This window comes from Schistocerca serialis, chromosome 2 (genome assembly GCF_023864345.2).
Source record: "Schistocerca serialis cubense isolate TAMUIC-IGC-003099 chromosome 2, iqSchSeri2.2, whole genome shotgun sequence".
Taxonomy (NCBI): domain Eukaryota; kingdom Metazoa; phylum Arthropoda; class Insecta; order Orthoptera; family Acrididae; genus Schistocerca; species Schistocerca serialis.
In genome coordinates this window covers 417,202,211-417,219,990 of record NC_064639.1, presented here as the reverse complement: position 1 = coordinate 417,219,990, position 17,780 = coordinate 417,202,211, and the positions used below count along the sequence as shown (strand labels likewise).

General features: G+C 41.5%; 1 protein-coding gene across 1 annotated transcript in view; it reads left to right on the top strand.

The window, feature by feature from the left end:
• LOC126455584 (protein takeout-like) overlaps nucleotides 1–17,780 on the top strand; it is a 73,514-nt gene that overhangs the window by 22,015 nt on the left and 33,719 nt on the right. Inside the window, exons 2-3 of the mRNA XM_050091342.1 lie at nucleotides 4,663–4,755; nucleotides 6,376–6,511. Coding sequence (XP_049947299.1) covers nucleotides 4,663–4,755; nucleotides 6,376–6,511 — 229 coding nt within the window. The remainder of the gene's footprint in view (nucleotides 1–4,662; nucleotides 4,756–6,375; nucleotides 6,512–17,780) is intronic.

The following is a 17,780-nucleotide window of genomic DNA, read 5'->3' as shown; positions in this document are numbered from 1 at the left end:
AGAGGAATTTCCTGTAGTGATCTTTGGAATAATGAGACTAGGCTACGTATCATAGAGCCACATAGTTTTGTCTCGCCCAACACATAAAAGAAATGTGATAGAAAATTGCTTTTTTGGTGCAAAGTACTCACCACCAGGTGACGCAGCATAGCTTTCGGCGTACAGGCTCTATACAGGGTGGTCAGAAACAGTCTGAGAAGTTTGTAATGGTGCTGCAGGATGGGTTATAACGAGAAACAGCTGTTAAGAAATTGTAGAGACGTTGCGCAGTTTTCGAGTTTCTTAGCATTGAAGCTAGCCAATCAGACCGTTGCACGCGCAAATTCAGACAGCCCGCCAGATACAGCTTGATAGCGCACATGACTGCACATCGTTCGGTTGGTTCCTACTAACGTCTTGTATTCAATTTTTCTATCACTCTATTGTCTGCTCCTAGGAAACCAAACGAAGAACAAATCTTTGTATGTCCTTCCTTGTAATGGATGATTACAAGCATATTGGCTGTTCTATATCAAATGAAAATTAAAAGATCTCCAGCCGTCACTTTTGCATTTAATTTATTTACGCAAGCAGTTTCGGTGTTCCTTTACATCATTTTCTGACCTTTCGAACAACGGAAGTTGGGAGGAGTCCAATCTTATGCTCAGTATAACAGGAGTCAATATTTAATAACCGATGTCAATAGATCTCTGGTATACACGAGAACTGTACCTTTGTATTAAATAAATTAAATTCAAAAGTTACAGTTGCAGGCTTTTTAATTTTTATTCAAACGCACAACACGTTAGGTGACACTGTCTCTGGCCCGCCACTTGAATTTGCCCACACAATTGTTTGATTGGCTAACTTCAACAATCTGCGTATCGAATTCTTTTTTTAACAATTATTTCCCAGCACAACCTACCCTGCAGCGTTGTCACAAGCTTTTCAAGCTGTCTCTGAGCGCCGTGTATACAGATGTAGACTGGTTTATTAAATTTTATCTTTACAGGGTTGCACACATTTTCTATAGCTTTTCTAAACTACAAAATTATTAATCAATTTGGCCATAGTCTGCCGTCCGTGTATTCAAGTCACTGTATATCTTTAAGCGAATGTAAGTATTTCGTTGATTTTTCGTAGTACATTGCTAGATATACGTAACGTTTTTAACTGAGATTACATTTATTTGGTGGCCATCATGACTAGCTAGCGGGTAGCGCACTGCACTCCGAAACTGGAGATCCCGGATTCAGTCCCAGACAGAGTCATGGGTTTTTCCCGTTCCATTCTCTCCGGTACGGCCCCAAGCCCTCCCACTGAGTACCGGGGATCGTTCCCCGAGGTAGAAGGCCGCCGGCGCTGTGGGCACGCAATAAGCCCCGTCTTAGTGCTGCGGCGAAGAAAAGCTGTGCTCTGTCTGCAGTGGGCCAGTAGCCCCGTGATGGGGTACGCACCAAAGACTTTACTTTGACCTGTATTCATTTCCTCATTCAATTCCCTCAGCATAATCTGTGCAACCTATACATCAGTCTTCTACTCTATTGCTTTCACCTGTTTCAGTCAGTCTTTCCCTAATACTTCCTTGAAACACTCCCCAACAGTGATTCTATCAAATTAACCAGGTCCCATGTCCTAAAACTCCTAGCGTTATGCAATTTATTCAGTTTTAATCTGTAGTTTATAATGTTTTACAGTGTGCAGTCTGGTTTCGAAGTCTCAAAAAAAAAAAAAAGTGCTCAAATGTGTATGAAATCTTATGGGATTTAACTGTTAAGGTCATCAGTCCCTAAGCTTAACACCACCTAACCTAAATTATCCTAAGGACAAACACACACACCCATGCCCGAGGGAGGACTCGAACCTCTGCCGGAAGGTTACACTCCTCTCCCCCATTTCGTGTCCTGCTACAACTTTTCCTTCTCTTCCCTTTCTCACTATCGCATTTCAGTCCTCATTAGTATTAAATTTTCATCTGGTTTAACGATCTAAATAATTCCTTTTATGGCATCAAACGTTCTTACCATCTTTTCATGAGTGGAGCTAGTCAGCACACAAACTTTTACAACCATAGTTAGTGTCGACTTGTATATAGTGTAATTATGGATTCACTATTTTGTTTATGGTAGTTTGCTGCATTTCTATTTTTGTATTTATTGTGAGACCTCGTTCTGCAATACATCTATTTGAATCTGTGTTGAAAAGCGTGTACTGACCTGTCCAAAAATCCGTTCTTCCTGCCGCTGCGTATCTCTAATTACCACTACCTTTCATTTCAGCCTATCCAAACTCTATTTTTAATTCCTTTAACCTACCTACCCTCTTAAATATCAAGCGTGGAACGCTCCGACTTGTAGGAGGCTAGTTTACCTGATGGCCAATATCTTTCTGAGTATATGAATGGACGATTTTACCTCCTATTGTAACCGCAGGGTGGCCGAGAAATCGCGTTGGGACCAAACGGAGAGCGGCCCGCGAACAAACAAACGAACAGAAAGGACGGGCATGAAACAACAACAACGGACGACTGAGAGAGACCTTACAACGACAACACGCAAGAAGCAACGGAGTGACAGGGACAACCAAACGAATCCAACACGTCCACTAGTAATGAAAACAATGAACGGTAAACAAGCAGTCTGTTGTCGAGGCGATATGTCACACGCAACGATTAGACTATCGGCTGAGCTTTTTTTTTTTCTTTATTGTATTTCAATTACCCATCAGGGTGGGCTGGCAACAGCATATGCGCTGCTCTTCAGCTGAAAGACATAGAACAAACAATAGAAGACATTTAAAAAGAACAAAGGAGAGAATATGGTGAACATAGATATAAGAAAGGGGGAACATCACGGAAGGCAATAGACAAAAAACGGGGTGACTGTAAAATGGAGATAAAAAACTGTTAAAACTGTTTAAAAGTAGCACACACAAAAAGCCACACACTGTGACAATTAAAAGAACACAAGGCACAGTATGACTGGAGCATAAAAGATATTGACGGATGGCGTAGCACATAACAAACACTGACAGCGAACCTCAAGGCAGTATACAACTAAAATCACACCTCTTGACGCACAGGAGAAACAGCACTAAACACAACACTGATGTGGCACACTGACGATGATCAAAACAGAGGATCTGCCAGGCACAAGGAGATGAGGGAGACTGGAAGAAGGGAGGGAGGGGAAGAGATGGGAGAGATGAGTGGGGGGCGCACTGAAGGGAGCCAGGTAGGGAGGGATGTGGGAAGGAAAGAGGGTGCAGAGTCTCAGGGGAGGGGGGGAGGGAAGGAGGAAAATCCGTTCTGGGAGAAGGAGGGAAGAGGAAAAAAGGGGGCCCTGGGGGGGGGGGGGCGGGACAAGGTCAGGTTATAGTTGGAAGGAAGGGTAGATGTCACGGCGAAGTTCGTCATCCGGGTGGGGGAGGCATTGGAAATTGCCCTGATGAAGGAGATGGAGGGTGTGGAGGTGGAGAGAGGGAGGGATACAGCGATAGAGGCGCGGCAACGGGCGGGGGTTGGAGAGGAAGGAGGAAACCAGAGGGTGGGGGGGATCAAGCCTGTGGACAATGCAAAGGATGCAGAGATGTTGGAGGAACCGGAGGGGGTGGGGGAAGGGGATCAGTTCCTACAGGAGCCATGTGGGGGAAGGAAGGCGGATACGGAAGGCAAGGCGGAGTGCATGGCGTTCAAGGATTTGGAGGGCCTTGTAAAAGCAGGTGGGGGCGGAGATCCATCCGGCTGAGCGAGAGGCAGGCGCTTAAATACAGAATCAGGGGTGTCGCTATTGACTGCTGGAACCATGTGTTCCACTGTGGCGCCCTCACACTATAAATGCAGGCCAGGAGGCGCACGCCGCCACGGCTTACGGCGCGATGGTGGAGAGACATCTAGGGGTCTTTGACGTCCATGATGTCTGGCGCTGATTCAAATTCCGTGGGGCATGGTACCAGACCTCCGGGCTATTTTACCTCCAGAATAATTTACCCACGAGGACATCATCCCATAACCCACACACGAGAGCTTTCTGTTTTGAACTAAATATAATAGCAGTCGTTTCCCTTTTCTTTCAGACATTGATAGTACCAATATATAAAGGCTATGTTGCCAAAGTTACAAGGCCAGATCAGTCAATCAGCTAGACTGTTGCCTCAGTGTAGAGGCCAATGTCCCTCTTCAGCATCACAGGCTACTCAGGACTCTCCATAGATTCATCTCTACATGTGTATCTGTGTCGTAGAGCAAAGAAAGCCACCCACTTTGGCATGGTCCACGGTTCTTAGGTGGCGATGATAGGTCGGGGGGGGGGGGGTGTAATCGTTTTATCAAGTATCAACCACTTGTACTAGAATATCAGAATAAACTAGGATATAAGAATAAAAGTAGTAGGCGAGTTTGATGTGTGTGTGTGTGTGTGTGTGTGTGTGTGTGTGTGTGTGTGTGTGGGGAGAGGGGGGGCTGCATAGGGAGTCGAATGTAGTTAGCAGGTGCAAATGGATGCACGTTACAGTAGTTATAAAGAGATGGGGAGGCCTGCACAGAACAGACTGGCATATAGAGCTGCATCAAAACAGTCTCCGGACTGAAGACCATAACAATAGTTCCTTGATGCATTTTTTGTTTATATCTTGTAGTATCAAAGCAAAAATGCTCTTGTACCACATAAGACCTTTCTGTTTCAGCACAATACCTCAAAGCCTGCAGCGAGAAGGACCCAAACGTAAATGAATGTGCTCTGAAGAATGGTCGCGCTGCAATTCCCTATCTTGTGAAAGGTGAGTATAATTGATTACATTTTTGAATATAACGATGAAAGAACAGTCTTCCTTAGTTTATCTAAGGATATTGTGCCCCTTTCTTCCATTGTTCTAAGCGGTTTCCCTATTTGCAAAAACTGCTCACTTTGTACGTGTCCTGCAGTATGACATTCGAGTTACTATGTACATTTTATCACGCTGATCGGCACAAAATTAACTTGTGCTTAATAATACCTGTTTATAGTTTCTCAACAAGTCGCTACACAAAACACGACAAATGTTGGTAGGCGGTCTATTCTCTGTTTCACTGAAATGCAATGAGAAATACAAACTGCTTAGTATGCAGCCTAACCTCTCCTGTAATATGGTGTACTTGATGCAATACCGTTTTATGTGAAATAAATACGTTCTCTTCGATTCTTTCCAACAGTTTCTACAGGTCTAACATCTTAGTACTTTCCGCATTTAATACTGATATCTATAAATCTTCGTTGCACTTCCACATTAACTAATAAGGTTGGCAAGAACTCCAGAACAACGTTCCAAAATCATTATATCTGTAGTTTATAGATACTTTACCACACACTGACATTACAAGACTTTAGGACAATATTGACAATTCTACTTACTCGTCTCTAGGGAGAACTCTGACATAAGCCGTTCCAGAATGACGGTTTTGTGGTTTATGCAAACATAACAAGCTCAATATTCGTTTTCAGGTTCGTTCTACTTCATCTCAATGCACTTGATCCCCTCACTACACTGGTTTGCATAGGTAGTCTCCTCCTCCCTCACTATGTCGATTACTTCCACCCCTCTTTGTGCGTCTTCTCTTCTCCCCCCCCCCCCCCCCCCCCCACTCTCTGACTGCTTACACCACGCTTGTCCGCCCTATTCTGGAGAATTGCTGTGCGGTGTGGGATCCGCATCAGATGGGACTGACGGATGACATCGAAAAAGTACAAAGAAGGGCAGCTCGTTTTGTATTATCGCGAAATAGAGGAGATAGTGCCACAGATGTGATACGTAAATTGGAGTGGCAGTCATTAAAACAAAGGCGTGTTTCGTTGCAAAGGGATCTTCTCATGAAATTTAAATCACCAGTTTTCTCCTCCGATTGCGAAAACATTTGTTGGCACCTACCTACGTAGGAAGAAATGATGATCACGATGAAATAGGAGAAATCAGGCATCGCACAGAAAAATTTAAGTGCTCGTTTTTTCCCGTGATAGACAGCTTGAAAGTGGTCCATTGAACCCTCTGCCAGCCACTTTATTGTGAATGGCAGAGTAATCACGTATATATATATATATATATATATATATGCCACTTTATTGTGAATGGCAGAGTAATCACGTATATATATATATATATATATATATATATATATATGTGTGTGTGTGTGTGTGTGTGTGTGTGTGTGTGTGTGTGTGTGTAGAGAGAGAGAGAGAGAGAGAGAGAGAGAGAGGAGAGAGAGATAGAGAGAGAGCTTAGTAAGGAACACAGTGACTGAACGCAATCCACAAAGTAACAAATTTACAAAATTTAATATTGGGACACAGTAGAGATCTGTGCATTCATAGTTACAATAAACGTAGTGAATTTTCTTGCTTAATCTGTGTTTCCTTACTCTGACAGGTGATCCGAGCATCAGACTTTTACCCATGGATCCACAGCAGATTACGGAAATGGTGGTGGACGACAAAGGGCTCAAGTTCATCATGAGGGACATGGTCGTACTGGGACAAGCAAACGTGCAGCTCCAAGATGTCAGGTACGGCGTCGTCTATTTAAAACCAGAAAACGGAAATTAATATATTACATTGATGATGAAAAGTTTTCAATGTGAAGAATTGTGCTTCTCAGAACCATAGAGTTATTGTCTCAAATGTTTCAAAGGAAAATGATACAATCTATTTCATGGCGGACAAAACTTCTCCAACACTGTAAATAATCCATATCATAGAATTAAAAAGAAAAACTATTTTATGGAGATGCTTCGAATGCCTTTTTATATAACTGTATAACTGGGACAGTAGAACACTAAAAATGTTTCATGTTTCAAACCGCACATACCAGACAGTCTCAAAGGAAGCGAGAATAGGATTTAATATTCAGTCTAAACGAGATCCTTATTCATGGAATAGGGGACAGCAGTAACACACTAAGTTCCACGGTTGTGTTAAATACACATCATGTATGTTAGCTAGTTCAGATGTCTACACCGATATCAGTGACTATGCTGTTGTGGTCTTCAGTCCTGAGACTGGTTTGATGCAGCTCTCCATGCTACTCTATCCCGTGCAAGCTTCTCCATATCTGGGTAACTACTGCAACCTACATCCCCCTGAATCTGCTTAGTGTATTCATTTCTTGGTGTCCCTCTACGATTTTTGCCCTCCACGTTTCCGTCCATCGCTTAATTGGTGACCCATTGTTGCCGCAAGACGTGTCCTACTAACCGATCCCATCTTCTAGTCAAGTTGTGCCATAAATTCCTCTTCTCCCCGATTCTATTCGGTACCTCCTCATTAGTTATTTGATCGACCCATCAAATATTAAGCATTCTTCTGTAGCACCACATTTCGGAAGCTTCTATTCTTTTCTTGTCTAAACCATTTATCGTCCATGTTTCACTTCCATATATGGCTAAACTCCATACAAATACTTTCAGAAACGACTTCCTGACACTTAAATCTATACTCGATGTTAACAAATTTCTCTTCTTCAGAAACGATTTCCTTGCCATTGCTAGTCTACATTTTATATCCTCTCTACTTCGACCTTCATCAGTTATTTTGCTCCCCAAATAGCAGAACTCATCTACTGCTTTAAGTGTCTCATTTCCTAATCTAATTCCCTTAGCATCACCTGATTTCATTAGACTACATTCCATTATCCTCGTTTTGCATTTGTTGAGGTTCATCTTACATCCTCCTTTCAAGACACTGTCCATTCCGTTCAGCTACTCTTCCAGGTCCTTTGCTGTCTCTGACAGAATTACAAACCTCAAAGTTTTTATTTCTTCTCCATGGATTTTAATTCCTGCTCCAAATTCTTCTTTTTTTTCCTTTACTGCTTGCTCAATTTACATATTGAATAACATTGGCCGGCCGCTGTGGCCGAGCAGTTCTAGGCCTTTCAGTCCGGAACCGCGCTGCTGCTACGGTTGTAGGTTCGAATCCTGCCTCGGACACGGATGTGTGTGATGTCCTCAGGTTAGTTAGGTTTAAGTAGTTCTATGTCTAGGGGACTGATGACCTCAGATGTTAAGTCCCATACTGCTTAGAGCCATTTGAACCATTTGAATAACTTCGGGGATAGGCTACAACTCTGTCTCACTCCCTTCCCAGTCGCTGCTTTCCTTTGATGCCCCTCGATTCTTATAACTGCCATCTGGTTCTTGTACAAATTGTAAATAGCCTTTCGCTCCCTGTATTTGACCCCTGCCACCTTCAGAATTTGTAAGTGTTCCAGCCAACACTGTCAAAAGCTTTCTCTAACAAGGGGGCCCTTCATAATGTAGATCATGGATTTTGATGCGCTTGAAATATGTTGTAGAGGCACTTACCCTGAGTACCTGGCTATCCGGTTTTTTCGCGACGGGCTTGATGTTTGAGAAAATCGATTTTGAAGTTCATTTCGCGATTTTTACACCGGTAACATTACACATGTTTCGAGCAAGTCAACGTCGGGCAATGGTAAAGGTTCACGGCTACCACACTGGAGGTACCGTGTTCGAATGCTTCTCGTTACTTTTTTTTTCAAAATAGACCGAATTTTCAATTTTATTTCAAAGAATATAAACAAACAGTATAAGGTGTGCGAAATTATAAATGCTCCAGACTTGACGAAAGACAATAGAGAGATCGCTTCTAGGGAAGATTCAATAAAATTACAGTCGCTGATCCTACATCTATTCAGTGCACCTAAATTTGAAAGCATGATTAGATACTGATCGTTCGCATCGAAATTAGCCGATGAAAGAGAAATATTTTTGAATGCAGAAGAATTGTGTTTCCCGGTATCGCTCATAAAATGCGGGTGGTACTGCGAAAATTTGTGCTTCTGTTGTTTCTATGATAAGTATCACCCACAATATTGTTCTGGCACATCAAGCAATGTGGACGATGAAAACTAAGATTTTGTATTATTGTGGGAAAGTAAAATTTAATAACTGAATATATCTTTATTATTTCGCACACCTTACTCTGTTTGTTGATATTCTTTGAAATAAAATTGAAAAATTCGGTCGATTCTGAAAAAAAAGTACAAGAGCAAGATTCGAACACGGTACCTCCAGCGTGGTAGCAGTGAACTTTCACCGCTGATCTACGCTGACTTGCTCGAAGCAGAGGTAATGTTACGGGTATACAGAACGCGGAATGAACTTCAAAATCGATTTTTTCAAAAACCAAGGCCCGTCGCTAAAAAACCGGATAGTAATGTACTCAGGGTAAGTGCCTCTAAAACATATTTGAAGCGCACCAAAATCCGTGATTTACAGCATGGAGGGTCCCCTTGTAAGTATAAAAATACTAGAAACGTAGGTTTGCCTTTCCTTAATCTATCTTCTAACATAAATCGTAGGGTCGGTACTGATTCACGTATTCCAACATATCTACGGAATCCGAACTGATCTTCCCCAAGGTCGTCTACTATTAGTCCTTCCATTCGTCCGTAATGAATTCATGTAAGTATTTTGCTGCTGTGACTTATTAAGCTGATAGTTCGGTAATTTTCACACCTGTCATCACCTGCTTTCTTTGGGATTGGAATTATTAAATTCTTCTTGAAGTCAGAGTATTTCACCTGTCTCATACATCTTGCTCCCCAGATGGTAGAGTTTTGTCATGGCTGGCTCTACCAAGTTCTAATGGAATGTTGTCTACTCCTGGGGCCTTGTTCCGACTTAGGTCTTTCAGTGCTCTGTCAAACTCATCACGCAGTACCACATCTCCCATTTCATCTTCACTTATGCCCTCTTCCAATTCCATAACATTGCCCTCAAGTACATCGCCCTTGTATAGACCTTCTTTCTGTTTTCGCTTATTTGCTTAGAACTGGTTTTTCATCTGAGCTCATGATATTCATACAAGTGTTTTTTTTTCTCCAAAGGTCTCTTTAATTTTCCTGTAGGCAGTTTCTATCTTGCCCTTAGTGATATATGCCTCTACATCCTTACATTTGTCCTCTAGCCATCCCAGCTTAAGCCATTTTGCACTTCCTGTCGACCTCATTTTTGAGACGTTTGTATTCGTTTTTGCCTGCTTCATTTAGTGCATTTTTATATTTTCTCATTTAATCAACTAAATTCAATATCTCTTCCGTTTCCCAAGGATTTCTACTATCCCTCGGCGTTTTTCCTACTTGCTCCTCTGCTGCCTTCACTGTTTCATCTCTCAAAGCTACCAGTTCTTCTTCTACCGTATTTATTTCCCCTGCACCTGACAATCGTTCCGTAATGCTCTCTCTGAAACTCTATACAACCTCTGGTTCTTTCTGTTTATCCAGGTCACATCTTCTTAAATTCGCACCTCTTTGCAGTTTATTCAGTTTTACTCTACAGTTCATAACCAATAAGTTGTGATCAGAGGCCTCATTTGCCCCTGGAAATGTCTTACAATTTAAAACCTGGTTCCTAAATCTCTGTCTTACCATTATATAATCTATCTCAAACCTTCCAGTGTCTCCAGGCCTCTTCCATGTATACAATCTTCTTTCATGATTCTTAAACCAAGTGTTAGCTATGATCAAGTTTTGATCTGTGCAAAATTCTACCGGGCGGCTTCCTATTTCGATCCTTATCCCCATTCCATATTCACCTACTACTTAGCCTTCTCTTGCTTTTCCTACTATCGAATTTCAGTCCCCCATGACTATTAAATTTTCGTTTCCCTTCACTATCTGAATAATTTCTTTTATCTCATCATACATTTCTTCAATGTCTTCATCATCTGCGGAGCTAGGTGGCATATAAACTGTGGTAGTTGTGGGCGTCGTGTCTATCTTGGCTACAATAATGCGTTCACTGTTCTATTCGTAGTAGCTGACGCCATATTTTTTTTATTCATTATTAAACCTACTCCTGCATTACCCCTATTTGATTTTGTATTTATAACCTTGTATTCACCTGACCAGAAGTCTTGTTCCTCCTGCCACCGAATTTCACTAATTCCCAGTATATATAACTTTAACCTATTCGTTTCCGTTTTTAAATTTTCTAACCTACCTGCCCGAATAAGGATTCTGACATTCCACGCTCCGATCCGTAGAACGACAGTTTTCTTTCTCCTGATAACGACATCCTCCTGAGTGGTCCCCGCGAGGAGATCCGAATGGGGGACTATTTTACCTCCGGAATATTTTATCCAAGAGGCTGCCATCGTCATTTAACCACACAGTAAAGTTGCAAGCCCTCGGGAAAGTTTACGGTTGTAGTTTCCTCTTGCTTTCAGATATTCGCAGTACCAGCACAGCAAGGTCGTTTTGGTTAACATTACACGGCCAGGTCAGTAAGTCATCCAGACTGTTGCCCCTGCAACTACTGAAAAGGCCGCTGCCCCTCTTTAGAAATCACAAGTTTGTCAACAGATACCCCTCCGTTGTGGTTGCACCTGTGGTACAGGTATGTGTATCACTGAGGCACTCAAACCTCCCCACCAACAGCAAGGTCCATTGTTCACCAGCCACTATTATATCGAAAAATAAGTCTAAATGAGCCATGTAACACTCTGGGGTCCTCCTTGGCATGCTACCTACAAAATGGTCCAGAGATTGCTGCTCAAACATCGATCGAGAAATATGTTTGGCGATGTTCTTGTGACGATACACTACAGGTTTCATCTGTCAATCATTGCAGTCATGTACATGTCAGCTAATACTGGATTCCATCCCAGTCAATCAGTTCATCCCTTCTACAGGAAAGTGTTAACGAAATGGACGACATGTTCTCATGTGTTAGTCTGGACAGATCATCGCCGAAAAGGTTTAGGGCTGGTCAGACGTTTGGAAGAACCTATCACGAACTAACTGTCCTTAACTTCAATAGCAATGGCAGGCATTTGACATCTGTGCAAGAAACTGGTTCGAAATATCACTGCTCCATGCTCCTGCTGAAACTGTGGGACTGAGAGCCCAATACTTGTATTGGTACACCGGCGCCATCGTATTCCTTTAGTGCAATAATCAGGCGTCACACTAAAGTGAAGAGATTCCGATGGGATCTATAGTCAAGACGGCGTAAGAAGGTCCCTGACAGCTCACAGCAGTGTTACCAGCTTTCAGCTGCAGGCGAAAACAGAAGCCGTCTACCGAGCAGAGGCAACACTGTGGCGTGGCCATGGAGACGTTTGCAAAATCCCGTTACATTATTGATTGAGGTAGACTCGCGAAGCTGCCTTGTGCTTCCCACTGCTACTGTCAGGGATCAGCTTTCGCCGATTGCATTACAGCAACTTTTTATTCTTGGTATTGCCTATCTCAGCTACTTCCCACACTAAAGTCCTGTTTATACGATTCCGCTTCCCAATCTGTAATAATGCAACCCTTATAAGATGTAGTCCATCTGTCTGTCTGTCTGTCTATCTGTCAGTCCGACTGTCAAGAACGCTTTTTCTCAGCAACTCATAGACGTATCAAGCTCACATTTATGTCAAATATTAAAGTTTATTGTCCCTTGGCGGTGTAAGATGTTTAAGCTTCTAATTCAATGCAATCAGTTTATGTCACATACTTTGATGCTCGAAAACTCTCTCATTAAAACGTATAACGTGTTTCCCGTTGACCCAGAACCATAAAATTTGGCGAGAAGCACGGTTTCACAATGAAAGTTAAGAAAAAAACTCTCAAATGGATAATTTGTAATTATATAACACGAAGAAATGGTTTTTAACTGTTTATCTATCTGTCTATCCATCTGTTAAGAACAGGTAGACGTAGCAATTTCAAATTTATGTGACATACTAAGGTCTATGGTCCATTGGTAGTGAAAAAATCTAAGTTTTTGTCAATGTAGTCAAAAGATTCGGTCATTATGTCACATATTTTGATACTTGCAAACTCATTCATCAAAACCTACGGAAGTAGCCTTGTTTCTCGTTGACCTAGAATCATGAACTTCGGCAGGAAGCAAGGTTGCACGGTACAAGTATAGCGAAAAGTATGAAACTTGTTAATGTGTGATTATATCACATAAAAATATCTTTTGCTTTTTGAATATACATTGCATTCATCATCTGTCAAACATTACTGCATGCAAACGTAAAATGTAAGTTGTAGTCACTTTTTAGTTACTTAATAAAAACGTTTCATTAAATCTTCTCTTTCTCTCTCTCTCTCTCTCTCTCTCTCTGAAATCCCCTGCTCGCTTCTTTTGTATGTATGGGCTAGTCTAAAGAATTACAGTAGACATTTTCATACGATCTAGGAATTTCTAGGACCAATATCTTGTCAGTATCGATATCGGTAACAGGCAAACACCATTGGGATTCTGGACTCCCACTCGCACTTGACCAATCGTTTTTCATTTGTTTACTGTTCTGCGTAATGGACCCCAAGAGCAGATATTATTTTTGTGGAGACTGTTCGCACTGTCTGTGTGGACACAGTTCCAAAAATGAAAGCGCACACTTCTGCTTCATTCCTGTAGCCGTACCATGAGGTACGGCCTGCTGGTAGCAATCAGCAGCTGGTATTTTCCACGGCAGGCGAAAACTACGACATACTGTATGTCTCTAGGGTTATGTGTCTCTCGATAATGGTTGAATGTTCAAATTATGTCACTTACTTTCATTACATAGCGATTTCCTGAGCTAAAAGAGTGGTGAAAAAGAGGCTCAAGAAGAGAAATAGCTATGGAATCATGAGGACTATGTCAATAGTTTTTTTTCTACAATTTAGTCAACATCAACAATGAGAACACTTTTAGTTCCAAAGCTCGTCTCTCTGGCGATAACCATGTTACTAAGGCTAAAGGTAGAAGGATTTACACACGTTTGACATTTAAGATTTGCTGACAATTCTTGAATCGCTGCTGGAAAATAACAGTGAAGAAAATGCTCCCTGCTCTTCTTCTTAGTACATCGCATTTAATACGTTTAGTAAGCAAGTTCTCAGAGCCAATCTTTTAGTCTTCAGCGGAGCGCGTGTTTTTATAAAATTTCATGACAGATTAAAATTGTGTGCTAAACTAAGACTAACCTGCAACATTACCTTTCTTCGGTAACACTCTTACTAACTTTTTAAAATCTAAATTGACTTCTGATTAAACTATACGTATTAGTCGAACTGACAACACAGCTAAATAATTGTGAAATATTAAAGGCAGTAAACCTAGGAGACACCTAGAAATTACTGCGTTAGTGTTCAAAAGATCTGTATATACATCTTATACGTAAAGTGACAAGTAATGAACCACATTGAAATTACCAGTATCGATAGGTGTGACAAGCACATGGCCGGGGAGTTTCTGTATAGCCACCTCAGCAATTGCTGCAAGCCGTTTAGCAAAACAACAGAAAGTCTGCATCTGAGTGGCTGAATCAGGATGTGAACCCAACTTCGTACGATGAGAGTTAGTGAATTACTTGCTGCACAACTTTCCTCTATGGCTGTTTCGATCTATTTTCGTAGTTAAATTGTACTGGCTCATTGAATACAATGACAGAGAATTTCGGATAAGTATACGCCAAGAGTTTCTAACTGGTGGTACGTCTGAGAAACATCAGGTAAAAGATAAAGCATTATCTATCACTGAAGAAGTCTACAATATTCTCAACAGCATGCTTTAACATCCATTAGGAGTGCATTCTACTTTTTCATGAGACGCGCTGTTGGAAATATCTGATTAATGTTCATCTCAGCTGAATTGAGCATCAAGTTATGATGATTACTAAGTCCACGATTTCGTTTTAAAATTTGGTGTTGGGCAGTCAGCAAGTGGAATTGCTCTGTATTCACTGGGTGTCGTCGGCTGCAAAGTTTATATTTCCCTACCATTTGCTACGTCTGCCAAATGGTCGACGCCACGGTCAACAGCATTCTGGAGTACACCTCTCATCCTTTGTTCGGACAAAACAACACCTTATTAGGATAATACAACAATATAGCTCATGAAATACACAAATAATTACAAATGAAGAAGTAGAAAGAGAAATAAATAGCTATTATGCAATTCCACTCAGAAGCACAGAACAAAGCAGCTAAACTAACAGCTCTGTACAAACTAACAATAAGTGCTGCAGCTTCTGTTGTTGCAAATGGCAACTTCAAACCAGTCAGCGACTGGAACACTAATGACGAAATGGGATGTGTACAACAGCTGCACTCATTCAAATGCTCTGGATGATGCGACTAGTGGAGTTGCGTTTGTGATGGCTGTACCAACATGTGTACTGCATTCCATGAGCAGCGGCTACGATAAACTTCACTACACAATCTGTGTACGTAATGCCATGTTGTTATTGTTGCCTTGAGGGCCATATTACGTCTAGGTATAAATCAAACACATAGAACATATTTTTGATACCTAAATGAAGTTAATGAGCTAAAATTATTAGTATTTAGAATTTTACTGCTGACTTTTACTGTCCTGTTTCCTTGAAAAGAATCAGTTACTTAACAAATGCAAATTAACACAGATCTCACTAACTTTCAAAGAAGATATCTTTGAATTACAATTAAATTTGCTACATTATACTTCTGAAGAAGAGAAATTTGTTAAAATAGTATATAGATCTATGTTAGAAAGTCTTTTCTGAATGTATGGAATGTAGCCATACATGGAAGTGACAATGGACGACAAACAGTTTAGACAAGAAGAGAACGTAAGTTTTTGAAATGTGGTACTACAGAACAATGCTGAAGATTAGATATATAGGTCACTTAACTAATGAGGAGGTACTGATAGAAGAAGGGAACGACTACTGGAAGAAATTTTGAGCAACGGATCAGCAGTTTAGTACTCGAGGGAAGTGTGTGTGGGGGAGGGAGGGGGGATGGAAGAGGGGGGAGGGGGGTACAAATCGTAGAGAGAGACTAAGAGGTGAATACAGTAAGCAGATTCAGAAGGATTTAGGTTGCAGCAGTTGTTCTGAGATGAAAAGGCTTGCACAGGATAGAGGAGCATGGAGAGCTGCATCAACCTGTCCTCAGACATTATCATTATACATCACAGCTCTTCAAAGGGTTTGGATTTAACTGGCGCTGCTAAATTACACAGAGGATCATTCAACAGTATTCATATCATACGTTTCCTGATGAAATGGATTACTATAATGCTGTGCCGACATTATTGTTCATGTAAATGTGCTACTTTCGTCTCAGCTTCTAGACCTGTGAAAACTCATTTATATAGATTCAGCACTATAAAAACTACACTGAAACATTGTTGTTTGGATCTTCGAGTGAGCCAGTTATAGTAATGGATTACTATCACTAACCCAAGTGAACCAAAGGAAAAATTTAGTTCGTTTTCATAATGTTGTCGTGAATATCTTAATATCTGATTTTACTGATATGGATTTCGGCCTTCTAAGGCACACTGCCGTTCGATTATCGTCTTAAGCCTTCTACAGCAGCTGGATCCTCATCGTAATTTCTACCAAACACACTGGATGAATGGCGATGATCATAGTTGACAAATATATTACGAGGAGCTTAAGGTCTTAAAATATCGGTAATTCATTTATTTATGTTAATGAGCTCTCTGTTTAGAAAATGACAGCAAATGGTTTTGATTTGTTTTGAAACCGGAAGCTGACATATATCAGAAATCGGATGAGGAGTCTCCTGAAGTGACAAGCTTCATGACAAGTAGTTATAAAAAAGACTTATACTATGGTAGGGCTGCTGTTATGAGAATACACATACATTCACGGAGTATTGCGAACTGGAATCTGTGTGCGGTCTTTATGTTGTGGTCTAACGTCCAGATCATGTGCAAGGCTTTTCGTCTCTGCATAGTTACTGCAACCCTACGTCCATTCGATCTTGCTTACTGTATTCATGTCTACGTCTCCTACACTTTCGACCCATCAAACTTCCCTCCATTACCAAATACGAGGATCGCTCCGAAAGTAATGCCGTCTGTTTTTCGTGGTGACTTTGGATGTTCGCTCCAGATGTCGATGGTGCAGTGCTAATGTTTGAACCTTCCTCTTTCATTTGCAGATGGTTCCGTTGCCCTGCGTTAGATGACACCAGGAAAGGAGTGTTACAAAATGGAGTCTGATATGCCCGCGCGTATAAAACAGGGAAGTGTGATTGAATTACTCACTGCTGAAGAAATTGCACCGATCGAAATCCATCGACGCTCGGTAAAGGTGTATGGAGACGATAACATATACGTGAGCAGTGTGAGGTGATGAATACGGCTTTTTCAAGGTGGTTAAAATTCACGGTTTGGTCGACCCTTCACAGCTGTCATTTCTCACAATGAAGAGGCTCTTGATTGACTCATCCATCCTCATCGGCGGATAATGACAGAGAATTATCTGCAAAGCTGAATGTTGGCTGTAACGACTTGGAAACAATGTTGGAAAAGATCGGTTATTGCAAAGTCTGTGCGAGATAGGTCCAGCGGATGCTTACAGAAGAACAAAAAACTCATCGAATGAAAATTTGTCAGGAACCTGCTGGACCAGTTTGAAGCTGAAGGTGACAATTTTCTGAATAGCACCGGAGACGAGACGTGGTGTCACCACTACCAGCCGGAATCCAAAAGAGAATCCCCGGAATCGCGACATTCGAATCCTCCGTCAGAGAAGAAATTGAAGACACAGCAGTCTGCAGGCAAAGTGATGTGCACAGTCCAATTGGGTAGTCAGGGTGTAGTTCTTTTGGATGATCTGTAGACTGGAGAAACTGTCATTTCAGCATGCTACAAGACGACACTGGCTAAGCTGGAAACCCGAATTTCGAGTGTGAGGCCAGAGAAGAACACAAACTTTCACCTGCAACATTATAACGCCAGATCCCACATCAGTTTTACAACCACGCAACTCATTGCAAAATTCGGCTCGACTGTCTTACCGCATCCACCG